This window comes from Cervus canadensis, chromosome 11 (genome assembly GCF_019320065.1).
Source record: "Cervus canadensis isolate Bull #8, Minnesota chromosome 11, ASM1932006v1, whole genome shotgun sequence".
Taxonomy (NCBI): Eukaryota; Metazoa; Chordata; class Mammalia; order Artiodactyla; family Cervidae; genus Cervus; species Cervus canadensis.
Window position 1 is genome coordinate 72,422,195 of NC_057396.1, and position 20,266 is coordinate 72,442,460.

A 20,266-nucleotide genomic window follows, 5' to 3' on the forward strand; every position below is an offset into this window, starting at 1 on the left:
GATTGAGTTCTTAATCACACCAAACTCAACTTGGAAGTCAGGAATATTTCAACCTGATATTCATTACATGAGTTGAGGCAGAACTGTGCCCCATTTCAGGGGGAAGTAGCCAGAGCATTTGTCCCCCCATTTCCTGAAAGACTTAGGGAAGGTTAACCTAACGGGAAATTAAAAGCCATTTCCCATAAAACCGAGTTCCTATCCTAAGTTTGACTAATGTCTCTATCCAAAATGATTATTCCATTTTTGTCCAGCACTTTTTCTCCTCAAGATTGATGAATATCAGAGAAAAGGGGGAATTGATACTGAGCAAAGCCATGTGGGGCTCCGGGGCATAAAAATCTTTATGTGTTCCTCATTTCTTTGATTACAAAAAACTGATTTCATTCAACATCCTTGACCTTCCCTGAATTCCAAATGGAAGATTCAAGTAGTTGTTAATTAGGTAAGGAAGAGGGTGTGAGACAAGGGAAAAGCAAACAGTCAAGGAAATGATAGTCAGTCTTGGGGAAGATCCTAATTCCCCATCAAGTGATACACACAACATCTTTGAGCTGTTCTGCAGATACTGAAACCCCCCACCAGGTGGGAGAAGTTTACAATGGTATACTGCCTACATGCACTTGACCGTAGACCAGTTGGAACCAGAAAGTTGGTGGTGTTGACTCCCACTTACCTCATCACCAACCAATCAGAATGATGTCCACTAGCTGATCACAGTTTTTTGAACCATTGCTATAAAACTTCTCACTATCCTCTCCAAGTAGACACACACAGTTTTGAAGGCTGCTCTGCCCGCCTTTGCCCAGCAAAGCAAATAAAGCTATTTTTTCCTACTTCCCACAAAACTCTCTCCAATAGCTTAACAGTGTTTTCAGTGTTACTTCAGATCTCAGGCTAAGTGAAGTCCAAAGCAGAATTAAATGTCTATCTCAAGATAAATCCATCTTAAGCAATAAATGATCTTTTGTAATTTACCTACAACCTATGTAGGAATCTTTGGCCTTTAACTAAGTTACTTTGAACTAAGTTATTTTGATTATGGTCCTACCTAAAATTCTTTAAAAAATTTTTGACAGTATACTCATATATATCCCTAGGGGGGAAAATGATAAAAAAAATAGTGTAGTCTTTTCTACATAAAAGTAAATGATGGCTGACATTCCTATGTTTCCAAAGTTCATCTGAAAGCATAACATTATGCAAATAGCAACTAAATTAAAAAAAAAATCTATATTTCTGACTGCATCTGGTCTTAGTTGTGTCATGTGGGCTGAGTTGCCCTGTGGCATGTGAGATCTCAGTTCCTCAATCAAGTGTTGAACCTGTGTCTACTGCTTTGGAAAGCGGAATGTTAACCACTGGGCCACCAAGGAAGTCCTGGCAATTCAATTTTGAAAGAGTAATGAGTCGTTCTAGTGACAACACAAATTATAATGTTACAATTAAAATCATGTTGTACTGGTTCAAAGATAGTTATAATGTAAATGAGTAATAGGACTTATAAATTCACCCAGGCTCATAGCATTTTTCTGTAGTATACTTTTGGATGTAAGTGACAGAAAGGTTAACTGAAATGCTTTTGAAATTTAAGGATATTTGTTGATTGGCTAATATAACTGCAAACTTCAAAAAAACTAAGCTTCACAGTTAGTTGATATATTGGATCAATTATGGCATAAAGGAGTCCTTTTCTTGTTTTCTTGTCTGATTTATCTTCCATCTGATTTACCTGGCACCTAGAAGGATTGCTATCTGTAACAACTCAGAGAAAAGGCTCTTCATATGACTTTGGCAGAAGTAATTGACCTTGATCATCAGATACATACGGCAAGGACTAAACCACAGTGGAGACAGGGCAGAATATTTTTGCATTTCAGGTGACCTGTTAACACGTGGCTACCTCTTGCAACTCATATTGTGACAGTAAGGACTCAAAATGCATTTTGGGTAGATTGAAGATGTGATTAGACATTGCAGGGGTAAAATTCTAGGCTATACCTTTAGCTAAGCCACTAAAATCAGTTGAGGAGTTAGTGGAAGGTGAAGGGAGAACAGAGTCGATAGTGAGGGGAAAAGACAATAGACAGACACTGCAGCTCTGTGATCGGCAGCAGTGTCAAGTGGCATAGTTCATTACTCCTGCCGTTCTCCTCTAATCTGTCAGGAAACTATTTTTAGGTAAAGTCCCCACTTCTGAATTCATCATCAGCATTGAAATGAAAGAAGACAGAATGAATGCGACTGAATTCATTCTAATGGGACTTACCCAGGATTCTCAGATGCTGATAATTCTATTTTTGGTGTTACTTAGCATCTACATGGCAAATAGATGGGGGAAAAAATGGAAACTGTGACAGACTTTATTTTCTTGGGTTCCAGATGGTGACCATCATTGCAGATGGTGACCACAGCCATGAAATTAAAAGACACTTGCTCCTTGGAAGAAAACTATGACAAATCTAGACAGCATATTAAAAAGCAGAGACATAAATTTGCTGACAAAGATCTGTAGAGTCAAAGCTATGGTTTGTCCAGTAGTCATGTACAAATGTAAGTTGGACCATGAAGAAAGCTAAGCACCAAAGATTAGATATTTTCAATCTATGGTGTTGGAGAAGACTTTTGAGAGTCCCTTAGACAGCAAGGAGCTCACACCAGTCCATCCTAAAGGAAATCAACCCTGAATATTCATTGGAAGGACTGATGTTGAAGCTGAAAGTCCAATACTTTAGCCACCTGATGTGAAGAGCCGATTCATTGTAAAGGACCTTGATGCTGGGAAAGATTGAGGGCAGGAGGAGAAGGAAGCAACAGAAGATGAGATGGTTGGATGGCATCACCATCATCGATGGACATGGGTTTGAGCAAGCTCTGGGAGATGGTGAAGGACGAGGAATCCTGGCTGCTGCAGTCCATGGGGTCACAAAGAGTTGGACATACTGAGACACTGAACAACAATAACAATGAGAAAAATTTCCATGGTGTGGCAGAGAGGGATATCTCCAAAGATCCTGACCTTGCCTCCGAGTTGAGAATCTGAAAGTCACACTCAAGGACACTAATGCAGAAAACACATCTATAGTCCTGGAGAGGATGAGTGTGAGAAAGAGAGAGAGAGAGAAAATTATGCAAAGCTAAGAGGATCCATCTCAAGTATTCATCAAAGAACTGATCTGTGTGTGCATTTGAAGAAAATAACTGGGTCTGGGGAAAGATTTACCCAGATGAATTAGAGAGAAAAGTGCTTGGTTCTCAAACCAGGCCAGGAAGACAGCCTACTCTCATTAGCTGGAAACCTCATATTTACAGGGGTGGGGGGCAGTGCTTTTGGTTTAATATTTAGAAAAATTTTCATTAGCTGTGGAACATGACTAGTTCTAGACTGAGCATATCCCAGGACCAGCTTCAAGACTTGTATCAGGAATATATTTAAAAAAAAAAAAATCCCCAAAGAAAACACCCAAAGGAATCAAAACAAGTATTTTGTTCAAAATTTTGTGTCTTTGCTAATGTGAGCTATTAATCTAAATATTTCCACTTGATGCCCTTGAGTCATGCTGGTATAAGGGTTATGCTGGGTACATAAAATACATTAGGAAGTACATTGTTTCATTACTTCTATGAAAGTGGTGTGTAACAAGTTATTTCTTGATTAATTTTCATGTAAAATTAATTGATTAAAGCTATATGGGAATGAACTATCTTGCAGGAGAATGTTAGGACTCTAAATATTCAATTTATTTGCACTTAGATTATCCCAGTTTTAAACTATTTCTCGATGTGTGTTTAGACCATTGTGTTTTTTCAAAGCAATGGTCTGTTTCTTTTCTTGGCAAGTTAACTGCCATACATTCTTTTATCATATCATTTTGTTGTCTTTTTAAAATTTGTGGAATCTGCAATGATGGCCCTCTTTTCAATCTTGATTCTGATAATTTGGTTTTTCTCTTATTTTTTGTTAGTCCATTTGGCTAGAAATTATAATTTATTCAATGTTCAAAAGGATCAATTCCTGGTATTTTTTACTTTATATAAATTACTCTTTTAATGATGTATGTCTTCTCAACACTTCCCACACTACAATGTTCTTTATGTTTATTTTAAATTTTCTTTTTTAACATTTTGAGACAGAAGCTTAGTTCATTCTTTAAAGTATGTATTGTTTTCTAATATTTGCATTTAAATATAGAAAAGTCTCTATAATCACACAGTTAGCTGCATCCAGTTAATTTATACACATTGCAATGTATTACACAGTCTTTTATGTATATATATATATCTTTTTATAAATATTTCTCATATAGTTTTTATATACATGTATATCATAATGTTTCTGTTGAAAATATATTTTTGAAAATAGTCATGAGTGATTTTAGGCTAAATAATTGGAAAATATTACATTTTTGTTATAAATTTCTGTTTAAAGTACTTATGTACTTTATGATTTAAGTTCTTAGAAATTAAATATATTGCAAATTGTGTCATGGCCTTAGGTATTTCTTACTTTGGTGGATGCCTGATGAGCACTTTGAGATGAATGGAACAGTCCCACAAATACTTTTTTCTTTTCCTAGTATGGTACTAAAACTGATAAAACAGTTTCTATCAATTGTGTATATGAAATTATGTGCATTTAACTGCATTTGAAATAAGGTTTAAATGACTTGTTCTGAAATTAACATTCATGATTGGAAACTGGTTCAGATATCATCTTCAAAGATAAAGCTTAAACTTAAAAAGATTTGCTTGTTTTGAAGAACATAATTTCACAAGAAAGTTTTCACATATTTCATTTCTGTCCAGACTTGATTTTCTCTTTTGGTGATATGACCTAAATTTGCTTTTCATGATTTTTTCCCAAAGGGCAGAATTTTATAAGTCTTGTTCCACACGGTGATTATTCTTGTACCATCTCTGGAGATCTGCCCTCAGAATTATGACTAAGGTCCCAGTGAATTTAATTAGACAGAATCATACTCGGAGACGCAGGGATCGAATGACTCAGTTGTATGAGCTGCGCTTAAATGTAGACAAAGTGCTTACGGCTCTTTGCCAGGACCTGCGGAGCATTTGTCTACAACAGTAATCACAAGCCCGGCTTCTTCTGGAACTGAAATGGTGGACTCAGAACATAATAAAGTGTGTATATGAAATTATTCGTCCTTCAGGAACTCTAAAGTTCAACAACACTGTGTGAAGACGGGACAGTAAGTGATTAAGAATCAAAATGCTGCAACAGCTATTTCACTGTTTCACTTTGACTGCTACAAGTGCAAACAAAATATTTTATTATAAACAATTTACACACAGTTTGAAGTTTTTTCTCTGTCTGATTACAACACTGATTTAATATCTGTTTATTATCAGGACAAATCCAGCCAACAGTGAACATTCTGAGTTTCTGTTCACAATCAAAATTCAGAGTTCCTTAGGAAACAGACGTTCATATTCATTTTGAAAATCTCAGTAATTTGAAAAGTAATTTTTTAAAAATAACTAAGATGATTTTGATTTTCTGCAATCATGTAAAGCATTGGCCACAGGAAGCAGCTCAAGGTGCTGTGAGGCTGCATGAATCTCACTCTCTGCATTACCAGAGACAGCATCAGTGCACGAAGGACAAGCAAGAAGGAACCAGGGCCCAGAACATGGATTGAAGAGCTTTCTTCATAGACAGGTAGCATATTTTAGAAACAAATATTTTAGAAGCATATTTAGAAACAAATATTTTAGAAGCATATTTAGAAACAAAATTCTGAACGAGGCTTTCAGTTTTGTAAGAGTATGTTGGTGAGGTGAGCTTTCTTTTCTTTTTTCATTTATTTTTATTAGTTGGAGGCTAATAGCTTTCTTAGTTGCTCAGTCATGTCCAGCTCTTTGGGACCCTTCGGATTGTAGCCCACCAGGCTCCTCTGCCCATGGGATTTTCTAGGCAAGAATACTGGAGTGGGTTGCCATTTCCTCCTCCGAGGGATCTTCCTGACCTGGAGACTGAACCCGCATCTCCTGTGTATCCTGCATAGAAGGCTGATTCTTTGCCCACTGAGCCTTCAGGGAAGCCCAGGATGGGGTTAGAAGTCAGTCTTTTAGAGTTTTCCTTTGTGATTTTCATAAGAAGTCATGTTAGAACTCCTTTATGATTATTAAATATGTTGATTCAATAGATTGATTCTATTCTGTAAAACTTCTTTTGAATAATTTCATTACTAATGATTTGGAATAAAGTTACCCACTTGAAGATAAAATATCCCTAGAAATTAATTTCAAAGGTAATGATCTGGGGATAGTTCCATGGGTAGAGATATATAACTCTGATGATAGTTTTAATTTATATGTTCTCTAACATTGTGTGTTAATTAAAAGATGAGGTAACATCTATAGACCTTGACTGAGTGACCCTCAAGAATTCGAACAAATGCTGTAATTAGTAAACAGTGACTTAAAGTCCTATTTTTTTGTTCACAGGTGGGTTTAGGCATCCTGTCATGTTTGTTGTCCATTTAGAAGCAGTCTTATGTTAATTTTTTTGTTGATATGTTATTCCACATTGCATACTTTTATGTTTATCTTTTCTTCATTAGATGATAACTCTCTGTATCATCCGATATGTAAGTCTTTCTTCAAACATTTCATCTATTGCTGTTTTGGTATCATTTCCTAAATCCTTAAAAAACATGAAATTGTCAAAAAACCTATTTGAGATTTCAAGGATTGGTTAAGAATATTCTTTCAACCCTAGAATGAAGAAGTGTACCTCCTTTATGAAATGGATAGTAAATATAAAGTAAATCTTGCTTTACATTTTTATTAAACTTTTAATCAATTTTTAAATTTTTAATAGATATTAGCTATATGTACAACAATTAGCTTCCAGATGGAAAGCTAATAGTGACACCTCATTTATTTAATGACGTATCCTTTTCCCACAAATGTCTCTAATTAATTGCCTCTCAATTGGTGTGCAAGATTGAGATTAATGATGATGTTTTAATAAGCCTTGATCTTATTAATAATATCTGAAAGTATAAGAACCATACTGCTCATTTGTTGAATGAATGAACAAATTATCATGACACGTCAGGAAGTCAGTCATAAGAATTATATTGATAGGAAATGTTGTCCTGCACTCTGAAATAAAAGATGCAGAAAGACCTATGGAACAAAGGAACAATGTAACTGAGTTTGTCCTCTTGGGGCTCACTCAGAGCCCCCAGGGTCAGAAGATATTATTTGTCATCTTCTTGCTCATCTACATCGTGACCATGGTGGGCAATCTCCTCATTGTCCTGACTGTGGTGTCCAGCCCAATGCTTGACATCCCTATGTACTTCTTTCTTGGCAACTTATCATTTATGGATGCTGTTTATTCTACTACAGTCACCCCAAATATGATTATAGACTTATTCTGTGCGAAAAAAATCATTTCATTCCAAGCATGCATGATCCAACTTTTTACAGAGCATTTATTTGGTGGTGCTGAGATTTTACTCCTGGTGGTCATGGCCTATGACCGCTACGTGGCCATCTGCAAACCTTTGTATTATATGACAGTAATGAATCAACGGGTATGTGTTCTGTTACTGCTGTTAGCCTGGACTGGTGGGTTTTTACATGCTATCCTTCATATTCTCTTTGTTTACAGTCTCCCCTTCTGTGGTCCCAATGTCATTGACCACTTCGGATGTGACATGTACCCCTTGTTAAAACTGGCCTGCACTGACGTCCGTGTTATTGGCTTCACGGTGCTGGCTAATGATGGGGCCATCTGCGTGGTCCTCTTCACACTCTTACTCATCTCCTATGGGGTCATCCTGCGCTCCCTGAAGGATCTCAGTCAGGAAGGGAGGCGCAAAGCCTTGTCCACCTGTGGCTCCCACATCACTGTGGTGGTCCTCTTCTTCGTGCCCTGTATTTTTCTGTATGTGAGACCTCCTTCCACTTTACCCATTGACAAATCCTTGGCAGTGTTTTACACCATCGTCACCCCTATGTTGAACCCTCTGATCTATACGCTGAGAAATGGAGAGATGCAAAATGCCATGAAAAAGCTCTGGAACAGAAGACGAAAATGAGGCCGTAGGGAAATATGTCACCTATTTTCAATGAAAAATTGCTCTTCTCAGGAAACCAATGTGTGATTTTTTAACTGTAGTATCTTCTCAGGCTAAATAACTTGGGTATGATGGAAAACATCTTTAATTTGAATGATCAAAATATACTTTAATATTTTCAAAATTTCCTAGTTCAAAATACATATTTGTTTGAAATGCATTTTTATGATTTCCATGATTTCTTGGGGGAAGTACATATAGTTTTGGGGTAAAAAATGTTTCTTTGAGACTATAGATTTATGTTCTATGTGATGAGTTAAGCTATATAGTTAACACTGTTAATTTATTAGATTAGGGGAAGATTTTACCATATTTCTCTCTAAAATAATGCAATATTTTTCAGAATTAATAGGGTCTATTACATTACAGATTTCAGAAAAAATAATTAAAAATATAAATTCCTCCATACACATACTTATTAATATTTGAAGTATAGATACAATTATTCTATCTGCAAGATTATTTATACATCACTTTGTTTCTGCTGCTTAACATCTTAGGATTGAAGAAGAATGTTTCAAAGATTTAAATTTAATAACAAGGCCATGTTTATAAAAATAATCTAAAGGAATGAAATTTTATGTAGAATAAAACCAAATCTTAATTTTCCAACTGTTATGAGTATTTTAAAATAAATGTGCTATTTTAATATTTTTTGCTTTTACATTTCTATTACCATATTACTTTTGAAAAATTCCATTTCCTTCAAGTGATTTCATACACTTTAACCACTTTTTTGAAAATAACTTTTAAAAACACATTATGAAAGTGAAAGTCATGTCTGACTCTTTGTGACCCCGTGGAATGTAGCCCACAGAATTCTCCAGGCCAGAATACTGGAGTGGGTAGCTGTTCCCTTCTCCAGCAGATCTTCCCAACTCAGGAATTGAACCCAGATCTTTCCCGCATTGCAGACAGATTCTTTACCAGCTGAGCCACCAGGAAAGTCCAAAAACACTTTATATTTTAATCCATCTAGAATTTACTTTCATTTGTCATGGGCAAAGACATAAGTCTATTTTCCCTAAAGAGGTAAAATAGTCTGTCAACATAATGATTTGTTTCACATAGCTTGAGAAGTTTCTACTTAGTAGGTGATGTTTTGCATCATCTAAGATGTTCCGTTCTGGGGCACCTTCTCCTCTTCTCCATCTCCTCTCTCACATTTCCCTTATCCTCTGAACTTTAGGGCCATTTTGTAAAGTTTGAAAATTTCCATAAAAACATGTTTAGCATGTCAATGCTGAATATGCTTAGGCTTTCCCTTCTCCAGGGGATCTTCCTGACCCTGGGATCGAACCCAGGTCTCCTGGATTGCAGGTGGATTCTTTACCAGCTGAGTCACAAGGGAAGCCCAAGAATACTGGAGTGGGAAGCTTAACCCTTCTCCAGGGGATCTTCCTGACCCAGAAATTGAACCGGGGTGGGATGTTTTGAGAGAACAGCATCGAAACATGTATATTATCAAGGGTGAAACAGATTACCAGCCCAGGTTGGATGCATGAGACAAGTGCTCGGGGCTGGTGCACTGGGAAGACCCAGAAGGATGGGTTGGGGAGGGCGGTGGGAGAGGGGATCGGGATGGGGAACACATGTAACTTCATGGCTGATTCATGTCAATGTATGACAAAACCCACTACAATATTGTAAAGTAATTAGCCTCCTACTAATAAAAATAAATGGAAAAAAATAAAAAAAATAAATGGGAAGGGAACTGAGTAGATATTTCTCCAATGAAAATATAAGAATGGTCACAGGAACATGAGAAGGTGCTCAACATCACTAATCACCAGAGACATGCCACTCATAACACAAAAGGAGATCGCCTTTCATCTGTTAGGATGGCCATATGAGATCTATATGAGACAAAAATGTTTGGTGAGGATGTAGAGAAAAATGGAACTATACTATTAATGGGAATATAATTTTTTCAGTCACTACAGTGAACATTAGGGAGGTTTTTCAGGCAATTAAAAACAAAACCATTGTATTATGCAATCGTGCTTTTGAGTATATATTCAAGAATATGAAATCAGGAATCTGAAAGGTCATCTCTACTCCCATGTTCATTGCAGCATTATTCACAATAGCCAAGATCTGGAGACAACTAAGTGAGCATTGAAAGATGAACGGATAAAAGAAATATGAGACATAAATATATATATATATTTATATATAGACTTCCCCGGTGGCTCAGATGGTAAAGTGTCTGCCTACAATGCGGGACACCCGGGTTCGGTCTCTGAGTTGGGAAGCTTTTCCTGGAGAAGGGAATGGAAACTCACTCCAATATTCTTGCCATCCCTCAAAAAAAAAAGAATGGATAAAAGAAATATGATATATATACATGTGTGTGTATATATATATATACACACACATATATATATATAAAAAGACTTTCATTTAGCAATATAAAAGAAGGGAATTCTGAAATTTGTGAAAACGTAAAGTAACTTTAATGGCACTATGCCAAGTGAAATAAGCAGAAATAGAAAAACAAATACTCTATGATCTCACTTATATGTGAAACTAAAAAAAGAAAACAAAAACAAACTCAGATGCAGAGAGAAGAATGTTGATTGCCAAGGGCTGGAGGATGAGAGCTAAAAAATGACATTCAGTTCAGTTCAGTTCGGTTCAGTCGCTCAGTCGTGTCCGACTCTTTGCGACCCCATGAACTGCAGCACGCCAGGCCTCCCTGTCCGTCACCAACTCCCGGAGTTTACCCAAACTCATGTCCATCGAGTTGGTGATACCATCCAACCACCTCATCCTCTGTCCTCCCCTTCTCCTCCTGCCCTCAATCTTTCCCAGCATCTGGGTCTTTTCCAATGAGTCAGCTCTTTGGCTTCGCGTCAGGTGCCCAAAGTACTGGAGTTTCAGCTTCAGCATCAGTCCTTCCAGTGAACACCCAGGACTGATCTCCTTTAGGGTGGACTGGTTGGATCTCCTTGCAGTCTGAGGGACTCTCAAGAGTCCTCTCCAACACCACAGTTCAAAAGCATCAATTCTTCGGTGCTCAGCAAATATTGTCATATTTGCATATTGTCATATTTGCTTCTACTTCAATTTGAAGAAACTTTGAAAGATTTATGAAACCACAGCCCAGAACTTTTCAACTTCTGGTAAACAACCTAGATGCCCTTCTGGGATCAAAGGATTTCGGTTTGGGCTGACAGCATGGGGTCACAAAGAGTCGGACACGACTTAGTGACCACCAAACAACAGTACAACGTGAGCTCTGTCGTGAGTGCTTCAGCGTTTTGAGAACATGTTTCTCTATCTACTGAAATGCATGACGTTGCCCATAAGATTATTCTGGCAGGTATTGGGTTTTGTAAAATTAGTCCCTGAAACTATCAAACATCAAAACATACCTCAACTATTTTCTGATGAACTATGATTTGATCCATACATAACATTTTTTGTTTTCATTCTAGTTTACCCTTCAAGTTTGAGAATCTGTGTTGCTGTCTCTCCAGGGTTTTAAACCACTGTTTTTGGATTTGTATTCTGGAGACAAACTTTTCTGGTATAGCTCCAAAAACTCTTCTTTTGAAAAATTATTTTCATGGGCAATCGTCACTGATTTAGACCTTATTCCACGTGACTCAGATGGTAAAGAGTCTGCTTGCAGTGTGGGAGACCTGAGTTTGATCCCTGGGTCAGGAAAATCCCCTGGAAAAGGGAATGGTAACCCACTTCAGTATTTTTGCCTGGAGAATTCCATAAATAGAGCAGCCTGGGGACTACAGTTCATGGGACTGTAAAGGATCAGACATGCCTGAGTGTCTAGCACTTTCACTTTCCTCTCTCTTTCCCTTTTATGCTTCTCTAGGGCTTTTGGAGCTGGGCTAAACAGACATAGGGGTTCTAAGGCAATCTCTTTGCCCAGTATGTTAGCTATTTAAGTGGAAACTGGGTGACCCCTTAATGGACCATAGTGAGTAGATTTCAGTCTCTTATGAGGTTGAGAATGATGACTTTTTCAGTACATGCTAATTCTCTAATCTCACGCTTTAATTTCAGAGCTAAAAGAAGAGTTCAAGATACTTTCATAATATTTCAGCAAAATCCATATTTATCATGGTTCTTTAAATAGGTTCAAATCCTCATTCAAACTGTTTTTGGCATCTGCCTTCACAAATATTATTGCAGAACCATAATAATAAAATATCCAGCCAAACTATTAATAGATTTAGTCACATGGTCTCAGTTCTCATAATCACTTTTCCTTCATGATGCATGCTGCTCACAGTGATTATATTCTCCAGAACCCATCCACAGTTATGTCCAATTTATGTTTCTTTTTAAGGAAAGCATATTTGAATGTTTTGAGTAAGTGTAGCTAACTATATAGGAATATCAATACATTGAATTCAGTTGAATTGAATTCAATGTACTTACAAAATAATTTCAAACTTCGGTATTTATTTCTTTTCATAGATAATTGCAAAGAGGCTTAAAGTTGGTGGTAGCATAAACATGTCATGCCTGTTTAGTTGTAAAACATAATTTAAAGACAAAAGTCCTGACCCAGGATTTAATGATGTGATTCTTCACCTTCCCTTGGTAAATGGTGTCCCTATTCACTTTTTCATGCTTCCTTGTTATAAACTGTGTATGTCATTGCTCATTTTTAATATTCCATAAAGATATTATAGGACTAAATTTAAATGTAAAATGCATTTTACCATTTTTTAATATAACTGAAGAATGGAATTACTGTCATCATAAACATGTTAATCTAATTACAGAATTGGCACAATAAACATTTTGAGGAAGTATTATAAACTTTTTCTATTATGAAGTGCTAATATTACAAAGAGGTTCATAATTATCACTTAACATACATATGGAAACAATATTTATAAATTGTGATTAACATGACAGTAGATCAATTAAAAATAAAATATCAAAATAAAAATTAAAAATAAAACACACATCTAAGTGTTTAATTTATATGGTATCAAATATTCAGACTCCACATTTAAGCTCATTTATTATCAAATATCCAGTTTATGGCTTCCCAGGTGACCCCGTAGTAAAGAATTTGCCTGACAATGAAGGAGATGCAAGCGATACAGTTTTGGTCCCTGGCAGGCTATAGTCCATGGGGATCACAAAGACTTGGACACCACTGAACACACACACACACACACACACACAATCCAAGTCTATAAGTGATCAACTTTTTCTCTTTTGAAATGATGTTTTGTTTTCATATTGACTTATGGATGAAGTTTAAAATTAGAGAGGAACACTGTAAAAGTTCCTCTCTGATGTTGTCACCTTATTTGAAATAATTGGTTTTCTGGCAAGACCTGTTAATGATAGGGAAATACCCATGAGTTCCAATTAGTCACAGCGAAGAAATTTCATAGATTTTGCCAACAAATAGGATATATGGTAGTGCTTTTAGGACTTCTACAAAGTTACGACTTATAAATCAAGAGACACTTACTGCAGCTGAGTTAGTTGACATTTTTATCTTACGGGTTTTACCTCTTTCCTGAGCAACTAACAGCTGCCTGGGGCCTAGCCATGGAGGTATGTCAGACACTTTCATAGGTGAGATTATTATTTTAGAAATCATATAATCATACATTCTCAGGTTTAAATACATATTACAAATCATACAATCAACCCTCATCCAAACTTACCTTAGATTTAAACCCCTTCTTCAGCATATAAAATAACAAGGTAGACTCAGCTATAGTACTACCAATTTAGAACTAAGGATATTTTGGGGTCATTTATTTCTTATTGATATAGACTTAAATGTGCTTCCCTGGTGTTCAGATGGTAAAGAATCTGCCTGCCAATGGAGGAGACGTGAGTGCGATGCCTGAGTAGGGAACATCCCCTGCAGAAGGGAATGGCTACCCATTCCAGTATTCTTGCCTGGAGAATTCCATGGGAAGAAGAGCCTGGAAGGCTACAGTTCATGGGGTTGCAAAGAGTTGGACATGATGGAGTGACTAACACTTTCTCCTTTCATATATTTAAATTAGTTGAATTAATAATATAATTAGCTGCAATTACATATGTTAGAATAAATTTGCAAGTCAAATATGCATCCAAAATTTCCTTCACTTAATATTACAACTTTAGAATTTTTATGACATTGCACAATTTTTAAAAGCATCACTCTTAAAAAGTATATATTATTCAAAAAGATGTACTATATGTTGTTCAAAGAGATGTAGAATTAAAAGGAATTTTAATTATCTTATTCCCCAGTGTTGAACATTCCATGCTGTTTCTAAATTTTCCACAGTTCTTATTAATAGTATTGGACAAATTTGTACATAGTGATTTTTCTCTTTTAAAAATATTTTACATTAGGGTTTATTCCTAAAATAAGTATCGCAGAGCCAAAGAAAAAATGAAAAAAAAAGTAATTTACATTTTTTTATAGTTGTTTCTAAAATACTTTCATAAACTGTGTTTAATTCTTACTTTATTTACACTATCCTCTTCATTATCTGCTGGGGGATCCCGCTAAAGAAAGAGGAAATGCTGTGACAACGGGGCACTTTGTTTCCACATATGCATAAATGTTTCATCTTAGATAATTAAAAATACAGTTTTTTATTCATTTATCTTTGAAAAGATATGCTTTATGAAATATATTTAATTGCATCTATTTCTCTTCTCCTTGGCAAATTTAAAACTGCAAATTTCTTGTTCTGTTAGTCATGCACTGTCTTGTAACCAGGAATGATGGATGCTGTTGGAAGATGGTAGAAGACGGCGTGAGAATGCATGGAGCAGAGACATAAAGGACTGGGAAGGTCATTCCTGCTGTGGATGGGTGAGCCGCTGCTCTTTGGTAATGGTAGGTCAGGAACTAAGGGCATTTAATAGCAACACCGTTTATGACTTTGTATGAATAAGCATACATTAATATACATAGTAAATGTCCAGTAAACTTTTGTTGACTGAGTGAACTTGTAGGAATAAATAGCAAGTAATGGATTTTATGTGTTTGTGGTAGTCGGTGCATATACACTTATATGCATGGTGCATTACCTGTCTCTCTAGCAAATTATTCCTGTTCTTCATATTAAATTTTTATTTACAGAACTTGAAAGTAAGTATTTCCTTTACTTGAAAGATCTTTGTGTGTTGAACACCTATATGAATTGAGTTTTTCTTTTTTTTTTTTTAACTACTGAAGTTGTGGGTTTTTTTTAACCCAAACTACTGAAGTTGTGGGTTTCTCTGGTGGCTCAATTGGTAAAGAATCTGCTTGCAATGCAGGAGACCTGGGTTCAATCCCTGGTTTGGGAAGATCCCCTGGAGAAGGAGATGATGACTCACTTTAGTATTCTTTCCTGGAGACTATCATGGACAGAGGAGCCTGAGGTCTGGCAGGTTACAGTCCGTGGGGTTGCAAAGAGTCGGACACAACTGAGCAACTAACACACACACACACACACACACACACACACACACTGAAGCAATGAATATGCAGAATATGTATATTAAGTTATATGTGGAGCAGAATTTTGAAAAATAAAATAATCAATTAACATATACACAAATTATCTTTAAAGTAAAATGATCCATAACATGCACTTTTCTAGAGACATTTAAATATTTTCATGCTTATTCTGGAGAGTGTTCAGAAACTCTTTTTTTTTTTTATTAATTAGTTTATTTATTTTAGTTCAGGTTCGATGCATGATACAGAATCTCTTAAACTGGAGTGCAGCTTCCCTTCCAGTTTCTCATACAGTAGAGAGACTATAGATCGACAGGTCTGGAGGACAAGGGCATCAGAACTTCTGTTGAGTTTATGCTTCAGTGAAGCAAGCATATCTTTACTTTTTTGGAGAATGACAATGTAATACCAAACGTTTACTCATCACCTGATCAGTTTCAGGCACTGCGGACATTATTCCACGCACTCTAGTGGGACAGTGAGGAAACACAGCTGAGTAGTTGATGTGTTCTGATAGGTACCAGAGAGGATGTTTCACCAAGGACTTCGATCTATTTCCCTAAACTCCCTGATTTCTTGATCATGTTTTTTCTTTCCAAAGTTAGGAGTCGAGATGTCAAACTGAAATTCCATCACGGAAAAGGGAATAACTCTTATGTGTGTACAGCAGTTCTCAGCCTATAAAATGCATCTGAGAATTACGATTTGTAATCTCACGGACACAGTGAAGGGCCTGAAGAACTGAGATGATGCAGCAAAGTCCAATGGGGTCAGAACAGGAAGGAGAATTCAGATCTCGAGTAGACAGTCCAGAGTTTTTTCAGTAAATCACACATCAAATTTGCCCTACAGATGGTTTACAGGTGACTGGTGCTAGGTATCTGAAGAGATGGAAAGCTTTATGGAGGAAATAAGAAAAAAATGAAACAAGTACTGGGACAAAGTGTCAAGGGCATACTCCACAGTTACAGTGATTGTACTATTTTGTTGTAAAAGTCAGAACACAATTCTTTGTTGATTAACGAGTATGATTCTTTGTTCCTTTGTAGGTAAGTCAGGCCCCAGGAAGCCGTTCCTTGCTGAATGGAAGTCCTCAGGCCTCCCAACAATGTGACTGCATTTGTTCTCCTGGGACTCACACAGAATCCACACTTGCAGAAAATACTCTTCATTGTCTTTCTGTTCATTTTTTTATTCACTGTTCTGTCCAATCTGCTCATTGTCATCACCGTCTCCCTCAGCCCTACACTTTCTGCTCCCATGTACTTCTTTCTCACTTACTTGGCTTTATTAGATGCCTCCTTCACCTCAGTCACCACGCCTAAATTGATCATTGACCTGCTGTCCCAGAGGAGAACCATCTCCTGGCGAGGATGCCTGACTCAGATCTTTTTGGAGCACTTCCTGGCAGCATCAGAGATCATTGTCCTCACCGTCATGGCCTATGACCGCTACGTGGCCATCTGCAAGCCTCTGCACTACACGACCGTCATGCGCCAGGGGCTCTGCCGGCTCCTGGTGGTGGTGGCCTGGATCGGGGGGATCCTGCACGCCTCAGTGCAGATTCTTTTCACCATGGACTTGACCTTCTGTGGTCCCAACGTCATTGACCACTTCAGGTGTGATTTCTCCTCACTGTTGGAACTTGCCTGCAGCGACACCTACAGGCTGGGAGTGGTGGTGGCAGCCAACAGTGGGGGCATGTGCTTGCTCATTTTTTCCCTGCTGCTCATCTCCTACATAGCCGTCCTGAGCTCCCTGAAATCCCATGGCTCTGAAGGACGGCGCAGAGCCCTCTCTACATGTGGCGCCCACTTTACAGTAGTGGTGCTCTTTTTTGTGCCTTGTGTGTTCACCTACATGCGTCCTGTGGCCACTTACCCTGTGGACAAGTGGGTGGCTATGTTCTTTGCAATCCTCACACCCATGTTAAACCCTATTATTTACACAGTGAGAAACACAGAGGTGAAAAATGCCATGAGGAGTCTGATGAAGAAGAGAGTAACTTAGGCTGTTCATGATACCAAGAAAGTGATGATTTATAAATATATATAGGAAGGATTATACATGCTGCAAATTGTGAAAGTAAATTAGCAAATTTTGCAGATTATTGACAAAAACGGCCTAGAAAATAGGCATTTTGACAACTTTTTAAAATACTTTGCAAGACTTGTATATTCATACTCAAGTTTCAGAATAGCCAATGGGAAGAATATCAACATTAAGCCCCTAGTTTATTTATTGTAGAGTATATTCTTCCAGTGTCTTATTATTAATTTTTAAAGATTATTCAGATAAGTTACTTGGATGAAATTGATTTTTTCATATGACCTTCATGTCAGAAACCTTATTTTTGCATAACCTGTGGTCCAGCCAGTAAGGAACAGATATACTTAGATACATGTGTGGCAGGGAGAGTTGGGGAAGTTTAAGAATCAGGGTTGAATTTTCTATTAATTTTCCAAAATCAGCAAGAGGAAACACCTAGAAAAAGAGATAATGATAACTCACAAACTATTTCTTTTTTTGGCACAAAAATTAAGCCAGAAACTTTGAAATTATTCTTTATTTGCTCTTATTTTATAAAGTATCTTCATGACTCATAGCTTTTCTTGAACATGAAGGAAAGGTTTCTTTTTATGTCTCAAGACTTGAGGAGCCATTTGAAACTAGAAGGGTAAGCATCTTTTATTAAATTTCAATAGAAAATCATATGGGTAGATCCCAAAGCTCTAGATCTATACATCTGATACATATATTTACATTACTTGAAGCTTTTATTAATATTATCTGTCAAGCATCTTTGTTTCAGCTGATTTCGTCATGTACTAAGCTGGTGGTTCCATTATCATTAACCCCATTTGGTTGCTGTTGTTTAGTTATTAAATCATGTCCAGCTCTTTTGCAACCCCATGGACTGCAGCCCACCAGGCTTCTCTGTCCGTGGAATTTCCCAGGCAAGAATACTGGAGTGGGTAGCCATTCCCTTCTCCAAGGGATCTTCCTGACCCAGAAATTGAACCTGCATCCCCTGCATTGACAAGCCAATTCTTTACCACGGAGCCACCTGGAAGCCCTATTCTGCCCATTTTACAGAAGCAAATTGAAGCCAAGAGAGGTTTACTAATTTACTTGTCTCGCCTCACATGCCCTTCCTCCATTAGTGTGTTAGGAACTATTACACTAGGATGTATCATCCTTTCAAAAGTTTCAGCTACAAGCTTCCAATCCAGGTCTTTAAAACCCAGTCTTACTGCTTTCAAATGAGACAGGGTTGCCTGTGGTGTGTGTAGGTGTATCGGTTCAGTTCAGTTCAGTCACTCAGTTGTGTCTGCCTGTATGACCCCATGGATTGCAGCACACCAGGTGTATAGATAAATTTATCTGCAGTCTTAATGATCCACTTTGTCCTTTAAGAAGATGGTGTCAAATACAAAAATAAACTCAAAATGGATTAAAGATCTAAATGTAAGACCAGAAACTATAAAACTCCTAGAGGAAAACATAGGCAAAACACTCCCTGACATAAATCACAGCAGGATCCTCTATGGCCCACCTCCCAGAATATTGGAAATAATAGCAAAAATAAACAAATGGGACCTAATGAAACTTAAATGTTCTTGCATAATGAAGGAAACTATGAGCAAGATGAAAAGCCTTCAGAATGGGAGAAAATAATAGCAAACGAAGCAACAAGGAATTAATCTCAGAAATATACACAAGCAGCTCCTGCAGCTTAATTCCAGAAAAATAAGCAACTGAATAAAAAAATGGGCCAAAGAACTAAACAGACATTTCTCCAAAGAAGACATACAGATGGCTAACAAACACATGAAAAGATGCTCAACATCACTCATTATCAGAGAAATGCAAATCAAAACCACAATGAGGTACCATTTCACACAAGTCAGAATGGCTGCTATCCAAAAGTCTACAAGCAATAAATGCTGGGGAGGGTGTGGAGAAAAGGGAATCCTCTTACACTGTTGGTGGGAATGCAAACTAGCACAGCCACTATGGAGAACAGTGTGGAGATTCCTTAAAAAACTGGAAACAGAACTGCCATATGACCCAGCAATCCCACTTCCGGGCATACACACTGAGGAAACCAGATCTGAAAAAGACACGTGCACCCCAATGTTCATCGCAGCACTGTTTATAATAGCCAGGACATGGAAGCAACCTAGATGCCCATCATCAGACAAATGGGTAAGAAAGCAGTGGTACATATACACAATGGAATATTACTCGGCCATTAAAAAGAATGCATTTGAATCAGTTCTAATGAGGTGGATGAAACTGGAGCCTATTATACAGAGTGAAGTTAGAAAGAAAAACACCAATACAGTATACTAACACATATATATGGAATTTAGAAAGATGGTAATGATGACGCTATATGCGAGACAGTAAAAGAGACACAGATGTATAGAACAGTTTTTTGGACTCTGTGGGAGAAAGCGAGGGTGGGATGATCTGAGAGAATAGCATTGAAACATGTATATTATCAAAAGTGAAACAGATCGCCAGTCCAGACTGGATGCATGAGACAAGTACGCGGGGCTGGTGCACTGGGATGACCCTGAGGGATGGGATGGGGAGGGAGGTGGGAGGGGGGTTCAGGATGCGGAACACATGTACACCCATGGCTGATTCATGTCAATGTATGGCAAAAGCCACTACAATATTGTAAAGTAATTAG

General features: G+C 37.3%; 2 protein-coding genes across 2 annotated transcripts; both read left to right on the forward strand.

Moving 5' to 3' along the window:
• The first annotated feature begins 7,157 nt into the window (after positions 1-7,157).
• LOC122450471 (olfactory receptor 4A47-like) lies at positions 7,158-8,075 on the forward strand. The gene has a single exon (XM_043482849.1). The coding sequence runs from the start codon at positions 7,158-7,160 to the stop codon at positions 8,073-8,075; it is 918 nt and encodes a 305-aa protein (XP_043338784.1).
• Positions 8,076-16,647: 8,572 nt separating this feature from the next.
• LOC122450545 (olfactory receptor 140-like) lies at positions 16,648-17,586 on the forward strand. The gene has a single exon (XM_043482915.1). The coding sequence runs from the start codon at positions 16,648-16,650 to the stop codon at positions 17,572-17,574; it is 927 nt and encodes a 308-aa protein (XP_043338850.1). The 3' UTR covers positions 17,575-17,586.
• The last annotated feature ends 2,680 nt before the right edge of the window (positions 17,587-20,266 follow it).